This window comes from Brassica oleracea, chromosome C7 (assembly GCF_000695525.1).
Source record: "Brassica oleracea var. oleracea cultivar TO1000 chromosome C7, BOL, whole genome shotgun sequence".
In the NCBI taxonomy this organism is placed as follows: Eukaryota; Viridiplantae; Streptophyta; class Magnoliopsida; order Brassicales; family Brassicaceae; genus Brassica; species Brassica oleracea.
Window position 1 is genome coordinate 12724527 of NC_027754.1, and position 18694 is coordinate 12743220.

Below are 18694 nucleotides of genomic sequence, written 5' to 3' on the forward strand. Positions count from 1 at the left end.
AGATCTTTATTATTCAAAATCATTAATTGTCATATATATTTTACCCATATTAGGCAATTCCATAATCTTTATTTAAGGAAATAATAAATGACATTAATAATGAATTTATGGTTAGTTTAATAAAAAGCTTATTATATAATTAGATAGACCAACCTATTTCTCTAATAATTCTAAGAATAGGATTACATGTGGCTACAAAAATAAGTTGTAATGTTTCACGAATAATACATAGAGGATTTTGGTGATTAGAAGCTACACTTTAGATGGATTGGAGCTAACCCATGTCCGAGAAAAATAAGTAAAACCCTGATAGCATTGATAACAGAGAAAGAGGAAAATGGTTTTCTTGCCAGATGATCTCTGTGCAGCAATATTATCGAGACTACCGATAAAAGTCTTCACAAGTTTTAAACTGGTTTGCAAGCAATGGAACTCAGTGGTTGAGTCTCAGATTTTCCGCAATCTTTTCATATCTCAACACCAAAACACTCAATCTTCATCATGGTCGCTCATTAAAGGTGCATCTAATAGGACAGAGTTCTTGGCTCACTACAGATGCAAAACTTGGGGACTTCAACGGTCTCTAGAGTCTTACATCTCCTCTTTCATTAGCTACAAGTTCGAGAACCAGAGAGGAAAGTACCGACGAGGCAGCGTCGTGGCTTACAGCGATGCAGGGTTTGTTTTGATCGACGTATCGTCTTACAGATATTCTGGGTCGACTTTCGAGAAACGATCCTTGTGCGTGGCTAATCCAGTTTCACAGGAATGCATTGAAATCGATGTTCCTAAAGCGTTTGAAAATAGTGGAATTTTCTGGCCTTTTGGAATCGCCACACGAACTGATAACGGCGTCGTTATAAGTTATAAAATTGTTGCATATTCATCTAATAGCGATGTTGGGTACTTAGTATATTCATCTGAGACAGGTTTGTGGAGTCCTCTCCCTTATAATTTTGAGAGATGTGAGTGTAACTATACAATTAGCTTGAACGGGAATCTTCACTGGCTATCCCGCAATAATGATGAACTTGTATCCATGGATTTCAACGCCACTACCATGGAAGCTGGTCTGTTCCGTTACACGGCTTTCCCTGATTTAGAAAAACGTGTCAAATTCAAAAGAGCTTGCACAACTTATCAAGGAAGTCTCATGTATATGAACATAGTCTCCCAAGACAATGATGATGGAAGTGTAGACCATAAGTTATGTGTATGACGGCTCGAGAGCTGGGAGTGGCAACTAAGATCTGAAATCTCTACGGATTTGACTGAGACCTACTTCGATTATTTTCCGTTGAGAGTTGACTCTCTTGATGCTACAACAGCCTACTTTCTTAGCCAGAAGCACCAACGTTTTATAGCTTTTAACTTACGCAATGGTGCGTGTTTGCTCAGTGCGTGTTTGCTCCACAGCGGTGGGCGCATTCTGAGATTTCTTCACTACCCGGAAGGATCTTATTTTTACTCATTCGTTCTCCCACAATGGCTGTATCGGTTACCCAGGTAGCACGGTGAGAAGAGTGTAGACATTATTTAAGAGCCTGAATAATTGTTTCCTAAGGTTTTTTTTTATTATTATTACTGTTAGTTCTTTATATGAGAAGTTGTAAGATGGTGCTTTTTTTAGTGTTTGGTTTGAATGCAAAAATATTGGAAGAAAATGGGTGGAGCATATATATACAGAGCCGTGCTTCAAGTGTATCCAAAAAGGCTTTCGCCTAGGGCCCCCAAAATATATAGTTTTTTTAGGGCCCCAAATTTCCAAAAATTATTAGTAGTATATTGGTTTAAGTTTGCCATTTATTATTCAATACAAGTTCAATTATCTACATTGCTTTTTAAAAAATGAGTATTTTATTTTATTGTCAATTTTCCAAATTGAGAAAAGGAATATATGTTTTATATGTCAAACTCCTAAATAAAAAGGAAAAAGTGCAGTTATACTTAATATATTTGGTTCGTATATATTCCTAAGTATTCTACGTGCAATGTTCACATCAATCTTTCTCAAGCAAGCACACACGTCTTCTTTCTTGGTTCTCAATCCTGTGCTACAGGTGTCTCTTATATTATCATCAGTTTTGTTAAAGTGGTGAATTTTTTTATTTTTTTATTTTTTTAGTTTTCAGTCTTTGTTGATTTAAGTTTAATTATTAATTTCAGAAAATATGCCTCCAACGAGATCATGTGCATCAGGAGCCAAGAAAAGACAAAAAAAAAGACAGAGTTGATGCATTGGTGAAATCAATGCAAGGTTCTATGGACAGATTTCTTGTAAAATCAGCAAATCTTAATGAATCCGGTAGAAGTGGTGATGAGTTTGATGATCCAATGGAAGATGAGAATGAAATAAATGATGAGGATGTCAATGAAGAAGATAAGGAGGTTGAAGATGATGTTACTGATGTCACTGAAGAGGATGATAATCTAAGTGAAAAGGAGAATGAAGACGTGAATGATCAAGTTCAAGATAATACTTAGTTTTTTAAAGTTATTGTCTTAATATTTTTTTTTCAAATATATATTGTACTATGATAAAAAAAAATTATAAAGGGGCCCCATTTTTATATTCGCTTCAGGCCCCATTAAACCTTCGCACGGCTCTGCAGATAAAGCTTAAGTCTCTCACCTCTCCTAATTTTTCTAAATCTGATTTAAATCAGTCTCTCATATCTCCCACATCTCTCAGTTTCCCATTGATTTCTTGATTGTCGTGATGTAGACAACTCCGTGTAAGCTTTGATTACGCATCATTGTTCCAGACCCAAATGAAATAACAAATATTAAGATTGAGAATTAGAGGCTGAGAGACCACCATAGAGAGTTTTGGGTGATGTGAATGATTTTGCCGGTGACAGAAAACATTGAAGAGGACTTAGACCATAGTGATTCAGTTTGATTTGGTTTAATATCGGTTTAAGTGGGTATTTTAAATGATGGTTTACGAATCTGTAATATGTTAGATCAAATATTTAGTTTGAACCGTTTTCCGGTTCAATTTTCAGGTTTAATGGTTTTTACTGCTTTTCTAAAAAACCAAGATTTGTGGGGAAATAGATCTTAAACTTTGTTTTCGGGATATATAGAACGATGTCATAGTTCGGAAGAGATCTGATGCTATATCATAGTTCTCGTGGGGAAATAGATTTCGTTTTACTATAAACTTGCAACATACAACGGTTTCGTTTGAGTAAAAACATTTTCATGTTATCAAATCAATTTTGAACCAGTTTTTTTTTCTTGGAACAAAAACTTACTTCCAATAAAACTATTCTTCCCTAGAAAGAGTGAATTATTCATCCTCTTGGGCCAAGTTAATAGTAGTTTTATCATCATATACTAATTCTCTATTCAAATTCAGTGGGACTCTTTAGTGTTATTCGATCGAATTTTAGGCTAGCAGAGGTTGTCTTGAAAAAAGTTATTATCAAAAGGTAATATTCACGACAAAATTGAGCTGTATAATACATGTGCAGATGTTTGGTAGCAACTCGTTTAAACTTTAATATTACAGTTAAACAACAAAAAAATGCTAAAAAACACTAGTTGCTGAATCAATAAAAAAACAAAAACGATATAGGAAAATTTACCAAAAATAACATAAAACTTGATTTTAAATGTAAAAATATACTCTAAAAGGAACCAAGTGAGGACGGCCCAGTGGTCTTGAGGGAGCTTTGGCCCAATACGGACCCGGGTTCGAATCCCACTGGGCACCGTCGATTAAAATAGAGTGAAAAAACGGCTTCCGGAGAGGTGTACTTAGGCGCTAGTCGGGTTCTCTCCGGTGTGTCCGGATTATCTGGATTATAAAATATATATATATATATATATTTTAGCGAGTGAAGATAGTTTGATGGCATCTTGTACCAATCTTGAAGCAGCTTTAAAGCATGTAAATCATTCTGATGTTATTGGGGATGATTTGTGTTTTGAACTGATGGTTCTAAAAGAGGCATTGCCACAAGATTACAAGAGACCTCTTGAAGTTTTGAACTTCTTGAAAGGAAGGGAAGAGTGTTATCCAAACTCATGGATTGCTTATCAAATATTATTGACGATTCCAGTTTCTGTCGCCACTGCTGAAAGAAGCTTTTCCAAGTTAAAGCTAATAAAGTCTTATCTTCGATCAACCATGTCACAAGAAAGGTTAAATGGTCTAGCAATTATATCGATCGAGAGAGAATTAGTTAGGAATCTAGATTATGATAATTTGATTAAAGAGTTTATTGAAAAAGAGGGAAGAAAAATTTTGTCTTAGTTTTTTAAAGTTATTGTCTTAATATTTTTTTTTCAAATATATATTGTACTATGATAAAAAAAAATTTATAAAGGGGCCCCATTTTTATATTCGCCTCAGGCCCCATTAAACCTTCGCACGGCTCTGTATATATATTGTAGGTCTGATTTCTTGATTCGTGGAAGATAAAACATATGAACCTTACACTTTTATCCTTAGTTCGTATAAAGATAACAGAATATAATTGAGACAGAGCACATGCAAGGTAAGATCAAAGTTGGCTTGCAGACGAGTGGAGGGAGCTATACAAAGATTTTTAGGAAAAACAAAAAAAACAGACCAAGTAAACATCTATTAGTCAACAAAGCATTTTCATTCCACTTCGCTCAACTCATTAATCCAAATTTTCAATTCCAACAATTCACCTTGCAATAAACTGCTAGGGATCAACATGACGTTCTCTTTTGGGATTTGATAGCTCATATGAAGTATCCTTTTCACCTCAGGCTCTGGTGATTTGTAAATCACTTGAATAGTTCTGCATCTTGCGTCTGTCATGCAGTTAAAAACTAAGTAAATCGATGTCAAGAACTGATAGGATGACGTGGAAGGGCTAGAGCTAAGGGAAGACTCTAGATGGGCGAGAGGCTTTGCCGTTAGATCTCTGAAACAGGAAGAAGACGGGAGTATGTATAAAAGGGGAGCTTGAGAGATGTTTAGGATCATGCTTGAAGTTGTAATTGGTTAGACGTATGAGTCTAGGCCCTATCGATATGAGATCGGTGATTCAAGATGCGCTCGCTATGAGAGTGTAGATTGAGTCAAGCCTCACCTCTCCGGTATGCAGTGCTTTTCACCATCACTGGAAAAAGACTCACCTATGCGCTTTTGTTTTTCTTCACCTTCTTTTTCTGGGAGATTATCTGGTATCTGTTATAGATCAGACAGGCATATTAGATCCATGTTGTGCGGCTGTTTCTTACGGCGTTGTATATTATTTCGGTCAATATTGGTCTTTTCTTTTCTTAGGTTTTGGCTGAAGTTAGAAACTACATCTCGTTGGATTGATTTAGAGTTTAGTTGTCATTGATGTTGTTTTCCTCGTCGCTGGTTTGCTGTCAATAGTATCTGCTCGTCTTGGTTTTCAAGATCTCGTTTTTGGTGATTTGACTTCTATGCTCATTTTCATAGCGTTCGAGGATGGCTCCACGGTTTGGTTTGTTGATTTCATTTTGTCTCTTTTTATCTCTTTGTTCTCTCATCTCGTTGCACCTTTCATCGCTGATCACGTCTCATATGGCTCTCCCTTTTTCCATATTTGCTACTCCAGGTTTTGATAGTGTTTTTCTCTGTGTATGTTTTGTGCGCCTGGAAGGTTGTTTATGGTCTCAAGCTTAGGTTTTGGTTTCTCGGTGGTTGGTTTTCATTCTCCCCCACTCAGGTTGTTTATCTTCTTCTCATGCATTCCTTGGTGTAGGTGTGCAGAATTAGTCTTTGGAGCTTTGGTTTCTTCTATTCAGAGTTTTGTGGCTCTTCGCTTGCATGAGTGTCTTGTATGTGCTTGATTAGTTTGTTAGGTGTTTTTATCTCTTAGCTGGTGGTTGTGCTTCCGGTGCTTTAGACATGCATCTTTTTGTTTCGTGGTGACTTTGTTCTTCCGATGATTATTCTTTCTTTGATCCGCTTTTTTGGTTTTTGCGCTGGTGCTTGATCGCAATCCTTTGTGTTCCGGAGATTTTTTTTTGTCTCATATTTTATCTTTTTATTTTTTCTCACATCTGCTAGTTTTAGCCAAGACATTATATGGTAAGATGAGATAGATTAGTCTTCTTTGTTGATCTTTTTTCAGCTCCAAACCTTTATTGAGTTAGTGTTACTACGTTATTTTGTTTTCTCTCTCTCGTTGGGGAAGTTTTATGTTTAGATTACGTATTACAGTCTAATTTTTCTTATAAGTTTGGTCATTTTATATTTTTAATAGTTAAATAAATATATAATTTGTAAATTAAATAATAAAAATGGTAAAAAAAACAAAAAGCCATTTATGCTATTTTTAGTAGTGAATAAATTAAATATGTAAATATATTTCTATTATTTTATTTATTTCTTTATTCATTTTGAATTTTAGTGAACAATAAAATAGATTATCAAACTTCATACGATAATAGTTAGTGCAAAAATGATTAGATAGTTCACGATTAGAAAGTACTTAGCCAAATTGCAATAATCTAAAAGAAGAAGGATCTAAATGTAAAAAAAATACATGGATGACACAAAAGCCTCATGCCGCTTGTCAGAAGAAGAAAAAAAATCAATTTTATATATATATACTAGGGTCGGCCCGCGGGTAGGGCGGCATATACATTATTTTTGATATAGATTATTATTTTTTAATGATTTGTGGTTTATATTTTTGGTTTCATTTGCAAGAGATGTGTATAATAATGATTTTTGTTTTTTTAGAAAGTTTTAGCTGAGGAGGGTTTATATGTGATATATTATTCTTGTTAGCAATAGTTTTAAATGTTCTTTATATATTTTATTCTAAAATTTTATTTTTCTTAAAATGTTTGATTTTGAATTATGTGTCAATTGTTCTTTATATGATTTTGTTTTTTGACAGCAAACAATTTACAGACTCATATTGACTCTGTAAACCAAATTGGAAACTCTGCATCCATGTGTACGACGAAAGACGGTTGATGTCGGGCACTGCGTGCTAAGCTATCCGCCTTTTGGTTCGCCATCCTTGGTACATGAACGATGTCTGAGTTGAGAAAACTGCTCCTCAAAAGCTTAATATCTTCTAGATAGGGTCCAAATGCTGGTCATTCCTCGGGTTCCGAAACCATCTTCACCAACTGAGAACAATCCGTTGCAAACGTAACCTGAACCTGCCTTAAACTCTTCTTACATTCCATTGCCCATATCAATGCCTCCATCTCCGAATGGAGAGGTGATAAACATGCACGGACATTTCGTGCGCCGAACAAACCATCAAAGCCTGATAAAGTACTATACCAGCCTTGCCCTGAGAACAAATCCTTATCTTTCCACGAGCCGTCTATAAAGCACCATCTTCCTGAATTCGTTTGAATGGAACTAATCTGTACATCCTGTGCCACTCGCTGATTCCTTAAACCCTGAGCCTCAGCCCAAAGTTTTGATTCCAGTTCGGCTATCTTAAGGGTATCCCTCGGATTTGATATTGCTAAACACCTTATTATTCCGACCTTTCCAAATATACCATAAGATTCATGCAAACTGATGTTCTTTATATGATTATTCTTATTTTTTGTAATTTTTACTATTATTTTTTTTTTTTGTAACAAGATTAAGTTTTAGTCTCGTTGCAGTTAACTAATCTTTTTAATGATTTGAATGAGAGTATCTTCTATTTTTATTATGGTGGTGTATATGTATTTAACATTTTGTTCTTTTAAATCATATAAGTTCACCTTTTTATTGATCTTTCGTTCATATTAAGCAATTATATATTTAAATGTTTTATCATTTCATTTTTAAAACTATAATTCACTTTTTAATTCAATATGTAATTTATTAAAAAAACATTTTATATTTTTTGAATACAATAACTTCACATTTTTCAATATATCAAAAACAATGTTTTCATTTTTTTATATTAGTAGGATGTACTTACAAATCATATATATTTTACCATTAATCCTTAGTGAAACTGTTTAATTATTATTAATTATAAGTATTATTAATTTTTAATAATTTTTACAACAACTTTCATTAAAAATTGTGGACATATTATTTTCTTACGTTGTCGGTTGTTTTGCTTTGATTGTAAGTAGAATAACTTTCCAAAACCTTCGGTGGCTTGACACAGAAGACATGGAGCTTTCTATCTTTTATACATTTTTGAATTATATTAATTCACATTTACATAATATAATTACACACACACGCACATATATATATATATATATATATATTTAAAAAGTTTAAAATTAAATATTTCTGACATAGATGATGGTGATAATATTGATTATCGAATTTGACTTACTGCTTAAAATAAAATTCAAGTCTTTAAAATATTGAAAATATAAATATATTTATATAACCAAATTAAATAAATTTATTTTTGTTAAAAACCCATTTTGAAATAATTTATTTATACTTTTAAAAATAAAATTGGATTAAGCTGAAAATTTTCAATTTTTATTATAAATATGTGTAGACGTATTAGTATATTTGTTTCAAATACTAACAGTAAGAGTTATGAAATTTTTCATAAGCTTTAAAGAATTGTGATAATGTATCAATTTATGTTGTTTCAGTTGATATTGTGGCTTCATTAAAGGAGAGATTGTTTTTTTTAAGAAAAAATGTTGTTTTTTTTTCAAAGAAAAACATGTAAAATTTCATTTGTAAAATTATCTTATGATATTTTCAAGTAGTATGTAAATTTTAAATGTAAATTTTGAAATATAAGAATATTTTATTTATTTGTAAATCTAATTTCATGAATATAATAATCAGAAAATCCTAATGTCCAAGCATAATATAGTGTACTACATAATGTAAGTAAACCTGGAAATGGGGTTTAAGCCACCTGAAAAGTTTACACGATATAAAATCTATTGGTGACATAAATGGCCCATTAGTTGATCTGTTTGCGGTGGGGCTGAATAATTAAATGCTAAATAGGTTTGGGTTCATAAACATGAAGCTTTATTAGATAGATTGAATATAAATCTATGACGTTTCAATGGCGTCGAAAAGATTGTGGGAGCTAGGAAATGCGAGGGGACAACGATGATGATATGGGTTGATATGGGTTTGTCTATAGTTCGCCCAGTAAGTGCAGTTCATCTTAAATTAAAAGCCCATATACAATCAAAACGAAAATCAAAGAAACTTACTTAGAGTCGGACACGTGTCAACACCAGATCAATCGACTTAATGACCTGGATCTTAGGTGGCATCACAGGAGAGAATCAACATTTCTTTATATATAAAGATATATATGAGTTATTCTTGGGTTCACCCCCTAGGGTGAACCTAGAGGTTCACCAACCAATATAATTTTGTTATTTCATATTCGACATCTTTTAAAAAAAGGAAACAAAATATTGTCTTTTTTTCTGGACAAAAGAAACAAAATATTGTCATATTATGTTTTTAAATAAAAAAAGTAAAAAATAAATAAAAAATAATAGTAATTATAAAAAAAAAAAAAAATTTTAAAAGATATTTTTAACGTCGTCAGCAAAAAACTAAACCTTAAACCCTAAATCCTAAACCCTAAACCTTAAATCATAAACCCTAACCCTTGGGTAAATGGGTAAACCCTAAACCCTTGGATAAACCCTAAGCTTTTTAATAAATCCTAAACTCTAAATCAAAAACACTAAACACTAAAACACTAAATCTTAAATCCTAAACTCTTGAGTGTTTTAGTGTTTAATGTTTTTGATTTAGAGTTTAAGATTTATCCAAGGGTTTAGGATTTAGTGTTTTGTTGACGATGTTAAAAATATTTTTTTATAACTGCTACTATTTTTTATTAATTATTTTTTTACTTTTTTATTTTAAAAATATAATATAATTTGACAATATTTTGTTTACTTTTTTAAAAGATATCGAATATGAAATAATACAATACTATTGGTTGGTGAACCTAGGGTGAACCCAAGAATAATAAATAGATCATCTCTTATGCTTTGTATGTTAATTTCAAATTCTATGGGTGTAATTACAATCTTGATCAGATCATAGATCTTAACTGGAATAAGTTGGAGTATATGCCATTGGACTGAAGAATATAAAAGGAAGAGAATATAAATAAAGAAAGTTGTAATAAGATCATCTCTTGTGCTTTGTATGTTAATTTCAAACTCTATGGGTATAATTACAATCTTGATCAGATCATAGATTACCTATCATCATGAGATTGTAATCGGCATCTTAATTTGCAAAGTGTTCCTTATTGAATCGGAATACTATTCGTTTTATAGATTACATAAATGCAGTGATCGTAGATCGAACACAAGACCGTCAAATGAAAATGAAAATTATTTTGGGAGAATAAGTTTTTGGCAAACTATTTCGATGTAGTTGGAGGGTTGGCATTACTTGTTCAGTTATATGTCAAGTCAAACCAGCTCATGATAATTCATGGATTCTATTTCTTCGCAAGTAATTTTCCCCTTTCAAACTTGAGAATAAGCTTGAGTTTAAAAGGGAGAAGTTCTTATAAGTATCAATGTTTGTATTACCGCCAACGGCTGAAAATTCAAATAAAAAACGAGGACGTAACAGACGATTGGTGGATTTGAATTCAAGTAAAGGAAGTGATGTGGCATAACTCGTGGTTATTCGTGGGCAAGAAGAAAGTGAAGTGAAAACTTGAAGTGAGCTGGGGCCTTTGTCCCTCCCTCCCTCCCTCCCTCGATTAATACTAATTTTCTCTTCCGTTGCGTTGCGTTGAGTTGCGGATGTCTCCTGACTCTAGCGGAGTCTTACCTTATTTTTTTTTAAGGCAAATCTCCAAAATAGCACATTTCTAAGTTTATGTCACAAAAATAGTCTTCAAAAACTAAAATGACAAAAATAGCATTTTATCTTTTGAAAAATTTAAATTTTTTTTTATTTTTCAAAATTTGAAATCTTATCCCAAAACTCCACTCCCTAACTCTAAACCCTAAACCTTAAATCCTAAACCCTAAACCCTAAATCCTAAACCCTAAATCCTAAACCCCACCCCTTAACTTTAAACCCTAAATCCTAAACCCCACCCCTAAACTCTAAACCCTAAACTCTAAACCCTAAACCCTAAATCCTAAACCCACCCTTTAACTCTAAACCCTAATGTCTAAATTAATTTATCATTGGGGTATAAGTATATATTTATCTCTTTTGATAAAACATTAAGTGTTATTTTGGTCATTTTTATTCTTATAAGCTATATTTGTGACAAAAACTTTTTTTGTGCTATCCTAGTCGTTTTCTCTTTTGATAAAACATTAAGTATTATTTAGGTCATTTTTATTCTTATAAGCTATATTTGTGACAAAAACTTTTTTTGTGCTATCCTAGTCGTTTTCTCTTTTTTTTATCAGTTTTTATTTTGTTCAGGAGCGGATTTAGACAAGTTACTAGCTGAAGGGCATGTTATGAAAGTAACAAAAAAACATTTAGACGAGACATTTTTCAGTCTTCTTTACTAAACTGAAAACATTTAAAAAATTAGGTTAAGTTGCATTAGGAAAAACAATAAACAGTAGGGAGCATGTGACCTCGACCGTCATACATATAGATTATCCCCTGGTTTCTTTTTGTCTCTAGACTTTTTGTTTATTTTAAAGACAAATTTGGTCTTTAACGGAGTTGTCTCTCCCGACGGCCCTTTTTTTTTTGTCATCTGTTCTGTTGGATTATAATGGAAACATGAAAGTTTTTACACTGGATTAGACTTTAGACTTCTCTTTTATTCACTGAATTATGTTCAATTTTTTTTTTTTGCTTGAATGGAGGTCTTTGTCATCGATAGTTTAACAAAGTTTCTCCATGCAATTGAAGACTTGAAACAGTGGGGTTTAAAACGTGGGTTAAAATCCCACTCTTGACAATTTATTCTTTAAGGTGTTCAAAAAAAAAAACAGTGGGGTTTACTAGGTTGATTTGGTTCGTAATTAGTAGAATCAGAGTTTTTCTATAAAGAATGTTCTAGTGATTGTTCTGAATTCAGTTTTACTGTCATTCTCGAGGTTTGATCTTTTGGTGACTTGACAAAGATTCATCCCTCCGGCGATTTAGCAACAAGGTCAACAGTGATACGGTGATCTAAAAGCTATTGTGGTGGTGGAAGTCCAAGCGAACAAGATCGTTGACGTTGGTTAGTCTCTGTACAACGTTTAAGATACCTGATCTTAGATATCGACTGGACACATGACATGTTAAGCACGAAATATATTACGCGTGACCGTTACGTGTCCATGTAATATGTTTATTTTACATATGTTTGACCACTACACTATGGCGTTGTAATGGGCATGTCAATGCCCTTGTACTTGCTCTTGATGGGCTTTAATAAAATCAAATGTCCACCACAACAATGAAATAAATGGTTGGATTTTTACAAACCAAAAAAGGAGCAAAATGTAACTGGTTACAAATAAAACTACATGTAAATGTAATTTGTTTTCAAATAAAGTTTGCATGTAGTTATTCCATCTAAATCAAGAAAATTAGAAACCAAAAAGAGGAACGAAATGGCTGAATTTCTAAGTAAGAAGAGATTAAAGAAATGAGCTAAAGCCGCCTCCAAGTGGTACTCTCGGCAGAAACACTGTTGATGCCTTCAAGCATGGACAATAGCTGAAGCCAATAGCCTGCAAAAAAAAAAAAACACACAGAAGAGAATCAATCAATTCATTGTTTTCGTAGATGCCAAATTCGAATCTCAAAATGAGATAAGTTCACATACGGGAATGCTAAGCAGTAGTCCGCAGTGATCGACCAAGACAAGAAAGCTTCTTCTTGCAGCGGCAGGGATAGACTTTAACGACCTGAGAGCTTTATGTGAGGACGAAGTAGAATGATTTCTGTTCAAAGATCTTGAAAGCTCAGCTAGATAGAGCCAGTCAGATTCAACCATGTGCCGAACCTCCATTGTTGTAGCTGTTCTCACCGGGCACTTACCGCAACGTGCTTCATCACATTGGTGGCTACTCAAGTCCCACCTGATGAGAAACCGGTTCATCAAGTAAAGATCTTTCCCTGGCAAAAGATGGACTTTATTAGAGGAAGATGCAATGTTGGTTCCATGATCTTCTGATTCATCCACCGGTTTGTCTTCTTTTTTAGTTATGAACCGATTGGTTTCATCTCTCTGCAGTAGACCGATGGTTGTGTAGGTCGATTCGCTTAAAAGATTGAGCTCTCTGGCTTTACTCAGTACGGATTCAGATGCAACATCCAAAAACTGGACATCAGATACTCTGTTCTGCTCTAAAAAAGTTTTTGCAGATGATATGATTTGTCCAAGGTCATCAGATGTCGGTCTTTTCCGAGCTTCATTGAAGCAAATGTTCAAGATCTCTGTCTTTGACGGTAAAGAACTGTCAAGAAAACAAGAGACTATAACTTCGGTGCCCTTTGAACCAGGAGCTGGACTAAGGTAACAACCAGCAGCTGTAAGAGATGTCTGAGTATCCATATGAAGCAAACGTTATCTCAATTAGTTACATCTCAAAAGTTTATTAGGAACAGAGCAACATGAAAGAGATGATTACCCTGCATGGAATTGCACGGATGTAGTTCAAAAGCAACTTCAAGGTGTTTCCTCTGATTGGTCTCTGCCTTTGGGAGATAAACTGGAGATTCAAAAGATGAGCAAAAAGTCAAAGAAAATAATTTAAAAAAAAAAAGCAATTAATTTACCAAAGGAAATGTAAACAACACCTGCAGGACCGTAGTAAGATACTTTGAGAGACAAATGTCTTTAACTTCTGTAGGGTTTAGTCTCTCTAGATCAAGAACAGCGTACCCTTTCTGCCAGTTCAAACATCAAAACACACATCACATTTACTCTTAACCAAGTCAACAAGGGCTTAAAGTGTGAAATGCTCTTACATCTGTCACTGATACAGTCTGATTTATTAAGTCTGTACAAACTTTATCTACAAAAGAACGTGTTCTCCGACATTCAGAAATAACTGCTTGCAGCTCTGACTTAAAAGTATCTGAAAAAACAAACAAGAACTTACATTAATCAGACATCATTGTCAAACAACAAGTCTAGTTTGATGTTTGACAATAGACTTTACCTGACTGTATATTTCCTATTGAAGTTCGAATCCGATTCCGAACAAACAACTGACTAAGATTAGTCGGATCTTCAACCCAATCTTGTCTACCCCATTGACATATCTGCTTGTTAACATCATAGAGTTAATGATAACAAAACATCCATTAAAGCTTTAAATGATTCTTTTGGAGTTTCTAGAGTTTGGATTGAACCTTGTACATGTCTTCTTTCCATAAATCAAGCAACGGACGAACTAAGAGAATAGATCTGTTCTTCATATGTTTTACGCCTAACTCCAAATCCTGGGAGAAAATCTCAGATGCAAATGATGTACCCGCAAGTCCAAGAACGCCGCTACCACGAGATAACCTGAGAATGAATAACTCAGCCTGCACCCAATTTCAGACAAGATTCATGAGAATATTCAAATATTGAACACTCTAAATTCTCAAAGCACCTTTAGTCACCTGGTCATCTGCATGATGAGCTATAAGCAAGACCCCAATCTGTTGTCGAAAGCAAACATTCGATATCATTTGATACCTATAAAGAAGCAGAATCGCATTAACAGCGAGTTTAACATGTGATGATTCTGATTCAAATCAATAGACATAACATAAAAGTAACCTCATATCACGAGCTGCTTCTTGTAAATGACCTTGCTTTGGTCTACCATTCACCCAATCACAACGAGCAATCTCACATCTGATTCCTATTAAACTTCCCCAAAGGTAACAAAACGAAGACAGACTCAAAAATGTTCATACTTTCTTCTTACCTATGTCAGAAACTCTGGAGCAGACAAGTTCAGCTTCATCTCTACTCTCTTGTCGTAATCCATGATCCACAACCACAGCAACAAGTCCATCGATGAAACCATCTGTCTTGTTAACACCACTTAACCCTTCAGTTTTCCATTTTGCAGTCAGAACACAAAGCGCCATACTATCAGGCCCACCTGAAACTCCCAAAGCTGGACGAGACCATTGTTCAAAAACACTTTTTGTAACCAAAAAAAAAAAAAAAAAAAAGAAGAAGAAGCCATCGAACTTTCGATTCAATTAGTAGAAATACCAATTCGGTGATGAGGTTTGAGTCCAGCCATTGCCATTCTTCTGTTGAAAACCTCTTTGTACTTCTTTTCATCGACGGTGTTTGGAACAGAGGAGAGGTTACAGAACAGTCGTGAGAAGTTTTGGCGGCGGGGTTGAATAGGAAAGGAAGCGAGAAGGGTTTTAGGGGAGAAGGAAAGTGAAACCCTAGCGATTGAGCTGTAGAGCAAAGTCGAAGACTTTCTTCCATTGCAGCAGCGTAAGGCTACACCTCGCGCCATTAACGAACCAGAGAATTTGTCGCTTCGAATTATAGTACTTCACTTTTGAAATTTTGATTTTATGGTTCGTAATTAGTAAACTAGTTTTTCAAAAAAAATGACACATCAAAAAGAATTTCAAAATATTATTTTTTCTTATTATTTTATTTTTGAATAGGTTTAGTGATTAATAAAGACACTTTGCACATGTGACATACTTCTTCCTCAGTTATTGTCTTCTATACCCTTATGATAGAGTAAGTAAAAAAACCAAATCGGTCCAAATCCTATTACTCGGTTTACCAATTCTACCAACTCTATCTCTAATTCAGAATAACACATTTCTCTCTCTCTCTTTCACGATTCTCTCTCTCTCTCCAACGCCTCTTTGCGGCGATTTTCTGTAAACCCTAGAAAATCGATTCGCCGTCGATTCCATCTCCTTCTTTTCTCCACAAACTCCGTCACTCCGCCGTTCTCTGACATCCGCTGCATTTATTGATTCCGTAACACCGTCGTTCTCAGAGATCCGCCGCCGTCGTCTTCTGTACCTCCACATCAAGTCATGCAAGGTTCGTTTTGGTCTAATATACATCTATTTTGTTCAGATCCAGTAGTATATGTTTATATTACATATTAATCGACCCCTTAGGGTTTTTGTTTATGTTTTTTTCAAACCCAGAAAATCGATTAGTTTTTTTTTTAATTTATTCCCTCGGTTTTTACAGGCAACAACCAACCGAACCACCGTCTCCCACCGAGACTATTCGCCACCGACCGTTTCCCGAGTGGACGCCACAACATTTACTCGAAGCCAGAGCTTCTTGCTTTCATCCGTCATGTTCTTCGCGACACCGAAGAGTTCAAGTATATTAGAAGCTCTTGCTTCGGGAAGCTATTTGACCTCCCAGCGCGTCAGTGTCCGTCTTCGGGTAAATTGATACACGCCATGTTGACCAGACAGCTAGTCTGTGGAGACAAACACACACTTTGGTCTGTTTTCGGAAGCGATCCAATCAAGTTCGGCCTCCAGAAATTTGGCACCATTACCGGTTTGCCTTGTGGAGCTTTCCCTGTTGGATACACCCTTGATAAAGAAGATCAGTCTACAGCAAACAAAGACTCTGATTGGATCAAGTTGATAGGCAAAAAGAGATTCACAACCATTGCTGATTTGCGTCACAAGCTAGAGACCGACAGACACATGCCGGGGCGAAAGAAGCTACAACTTGCTTTGATAATAATAGTCGATGGTGTCCTCATTGCTCATCAACAGACGCCACGCCCTACTCTGAAGTACGTTAGAATGGTCCAAGACGTTGACGCTTTCTGCTCACACCCTTGGGGTAGAGAGTCTTTTATCAAGACTATTGATTGCATGAAACCTCCGAAGTTCATCCCTTTGAAATGTGAAGACCCAATCGGAGCAATGGTTCAGCTCCTCAAGCAGGAGTCATTGAGGCTTATAGGATTCCCCCTTGCACTACAACTCCTTTCATACCAGGCGGTTCCAAAACTACAGTCAACAATTCCAATCCCGTATGATTCTCGTACAATTATGGACCTAGACGGCCCCAATCTTCCTTTCCACCCAGCGCCCAGCGCAATCGATATTATAAGGGTTGAAGCCGACCCTGATGTAAGTTAATTACTCAACGATATACAAAATTATATTTTGTATGGCTGTTATCTTTTGAAGATTTTGACTTTTGTGTTTATGTTAAATTGGTTAACTCCAGCTTCAGGTCACATCGTTGATACCAATACATAGCCAACCACAACCTGGATGGGGAGTTTGGCCTGATGTCTCCAACGACGACCGTGTGTCATACATGGAGCAACTTATAGCCGACCATCGCCCCTTCACGAAGGACCTTTGGCATGGTGGAGTCACATCTGAGCCCTTTATCACTACTACTACAAATGATGAAGATCAACCCAAAGCTAAGAAGACCAAGCCGGAAGCACCTCCAAAAAATGCCTACAAGCCAAAACCACTCACCAAAAAAGTTCTCAAAGCAAGGAAGACATCAAAGAAAAAAGACACGGTCCGTAAGCAGAGACGCATCAGTAGCTACTTTCATGCCGCGGCTCCTTCCAGCACATCAGAAGACAAAATCCTCGAGCTCCTCTCTGGAATTTCAGATCAAGTCACCAAGCATCAGAAGGAGTCAAAGCTGCTTCGTAAAATGCTTAAGCGCAAGAAGACTACAACTTTTCAAAGCGATCTGCCTTCAACACTCTTCTCGGAGAAGGATTGGTAAAGAAAGGCAACAATGCTGTTGCACACAAAGGATGTCAAACTGAACCAACAAACGTCAACATTCCTGTCTCTTCACACGATGTATGCCACACCCACACGGAGCCAAAAGCTGATTCCTCTCACCATACGGTAGTCTTATTTATACGCTACTTCTTGTAGATTCCATTAACTGTGAGGATTATATACTTAATTTTTGTGTTTTCCTCACCTTGTCACAGTTGCAAGCTCCTATGGAGGAAGATCAAAACAACTCGCCGGTCATTAGCCAATACGCGGCACAGCTCTATGGCTCAACTTCTCACAGCAAGTCTACAACTGTCGAAAAGATCATTCCGAAGTTTAGTGCTGCGTAAGTGCATTTGAAAATGTGATTACTCTTTTGCTTGCTAAAGCTTACCTAACCACCTTTCCTTGTCAGGTTCCATATAACTCCCTCCAAACTCGACTTCTCCAACAACTTCCTACTCCAACTAGCACGGCCTATGAACTGGACAACAACTTACGTACAGTTCCATCACATCTCTTTTCACATTTATGAAATGCAGCTTACCTTTACAGTTGTGACTTGAACTTATTATCATGTCATTTGCTTAACAAGAGTTTGTTCCATTTTTCTTTGCAGCACATGGAAATCCTCATGCACTTGCTAAATGCAAAGTATAGTCACCTCTTCGAAGAGCAAAAGCTTGCATTCATTACCCCTCACCTTAATTCTGGAATCCAGGCAATATCCAAGGATTTCAACAAGTCAAGAAAGAGAGATTCCTTCAAATGGGACGAGCAGCTAACGGGTCTTGTTCTCCAGCCCGGGAAGAAATGGATGGAAGATGTGTTGACTGTCTACACACCCATGATATGGGGCGATAAACACTGGGTTGGTCTTGCGATTAACCTCGACGTGGGCGTTGTTGAAGTCTTAGACCCTCTCCCCACTTTGTACAAGGACAAGACTGTTGGTCGTTTCATGGCTCCGGTCCTCAAGGTGTTACCTTACCTTGTTAAGAAGGTTACAAACTACCAGCTCACTCAGTTCCGCGGCCTTGCACCTTTTACAAGGCATCGTATCAAAGACCTCTACATCAACGAAAGGGGAGG

At 35.6% G+C, this 18694-nt stretch overlaps 2 protein-coding genes and 1 pseudogene across 2 annotated transcripts; 2 read left to right on the forward strand and 1 right to left on the reverse strand.

Moving 5' to 3' along the window:
* Window positions 1-337: 337 nt before the first annotated feature.
* On the forward strand, window positions 338-1540 carry LOC106305571 (annotated as a pseudogene).
* Window positions 1541-1910: 370 nt separating this feature from the next.
* On the forward strand, window positions 1911-4373 carry LOC106305207. Its single transcript, XM_013741578.1, has 3 exons — window positions 1911-2060; window positions 2167-2418; window positions 4151-4373. The coding sequence occupies exons 1-3, from the start codon at window positions 1992-1994 to the stop codon at window positions 4262-4264; spliced, it is 435 nt and encodes a 144-aa protein (XP_013597032.1). The 5' UTR covers window positions 1911-1991; the 3' UTR covers window positions 4265-4373.
* A 7999-nt stretch (window positions 4374-12372) lies between these two features.
* On the reverse strand, window positions 12373-15357 carry LOC106302069. The gene is made up of 11 exons (XM_013738582.1): window positions 15099-15357; window positions 14803-14997; window positions 14652-14736; window positions 14492-14567; window positions 14237-14413; window positions 14044-14146; window positions 13850-13959; window positions 13679-13768; window positions 13510-13590; window positions 12702-13421; window positions 12373-12606 (listed from the first exon to the last, which is right to left on the reverse strand). The coding sequence occupies exons 1-11, from the start codon at window positions 15355-15357 to the stop codon at window positions 12514-12516; spliced, it is 1989 nt and encodes a 662-aa protein (XP_013594036.1). The 3' UTR covers window positions 12373-12513.
* Between the last annotated feature and the right edge of the window lie 3337 nt (window positions 15358-18694).

Excerpts from the sequence above, each read along its gene's own strand:
- LOC106305207 (XM_013741578.1), top strand. The coding sequence starts at position 1,992 with ATGTTCACATCAATCTTTCTCAAGCAAGCACACACGTCTTCTTTCTTG. Across the intron at positions 2,061-2,166 it reads TTCTCAATCCTGTGCTACAG|AAAATATGCCTCCAACGAGA; the intron begins GTGTCTCTTATA and ends TATTAATTTCAG. Across the intron at positions 2,419-4,150 it reads ATGTTACTGATGTCACTGAA|AGGTTAAATGGTCTAGCAAT; the intron begins GAGGATGATAAT and ends ATGTCACAAGAA.
- LOC106302069 (XM_013738582.1), bottom strand. The coding sequence starts at position 15,357 with ATGGCGCGAGGTGTAGCCTTACGCTGCTGCAATGGAAGAAAGTCTTCG. Across the intron at positions 14,147-14,236 it reads GGAAAGAAGACATGTACAAG|ATATGTCAATGGGGTAGACA; the intron begins GTTCAATCCAAA and ends GTTAACAAGCAG. Across the intron at positions 13,591-13,678 it reads ATCTTACTACGGTCCTGCAG|TTTATCTCCCAAAGGCAGAG; the intron begins GTGTTGTTTACA and ends TTGAATCTCCAG.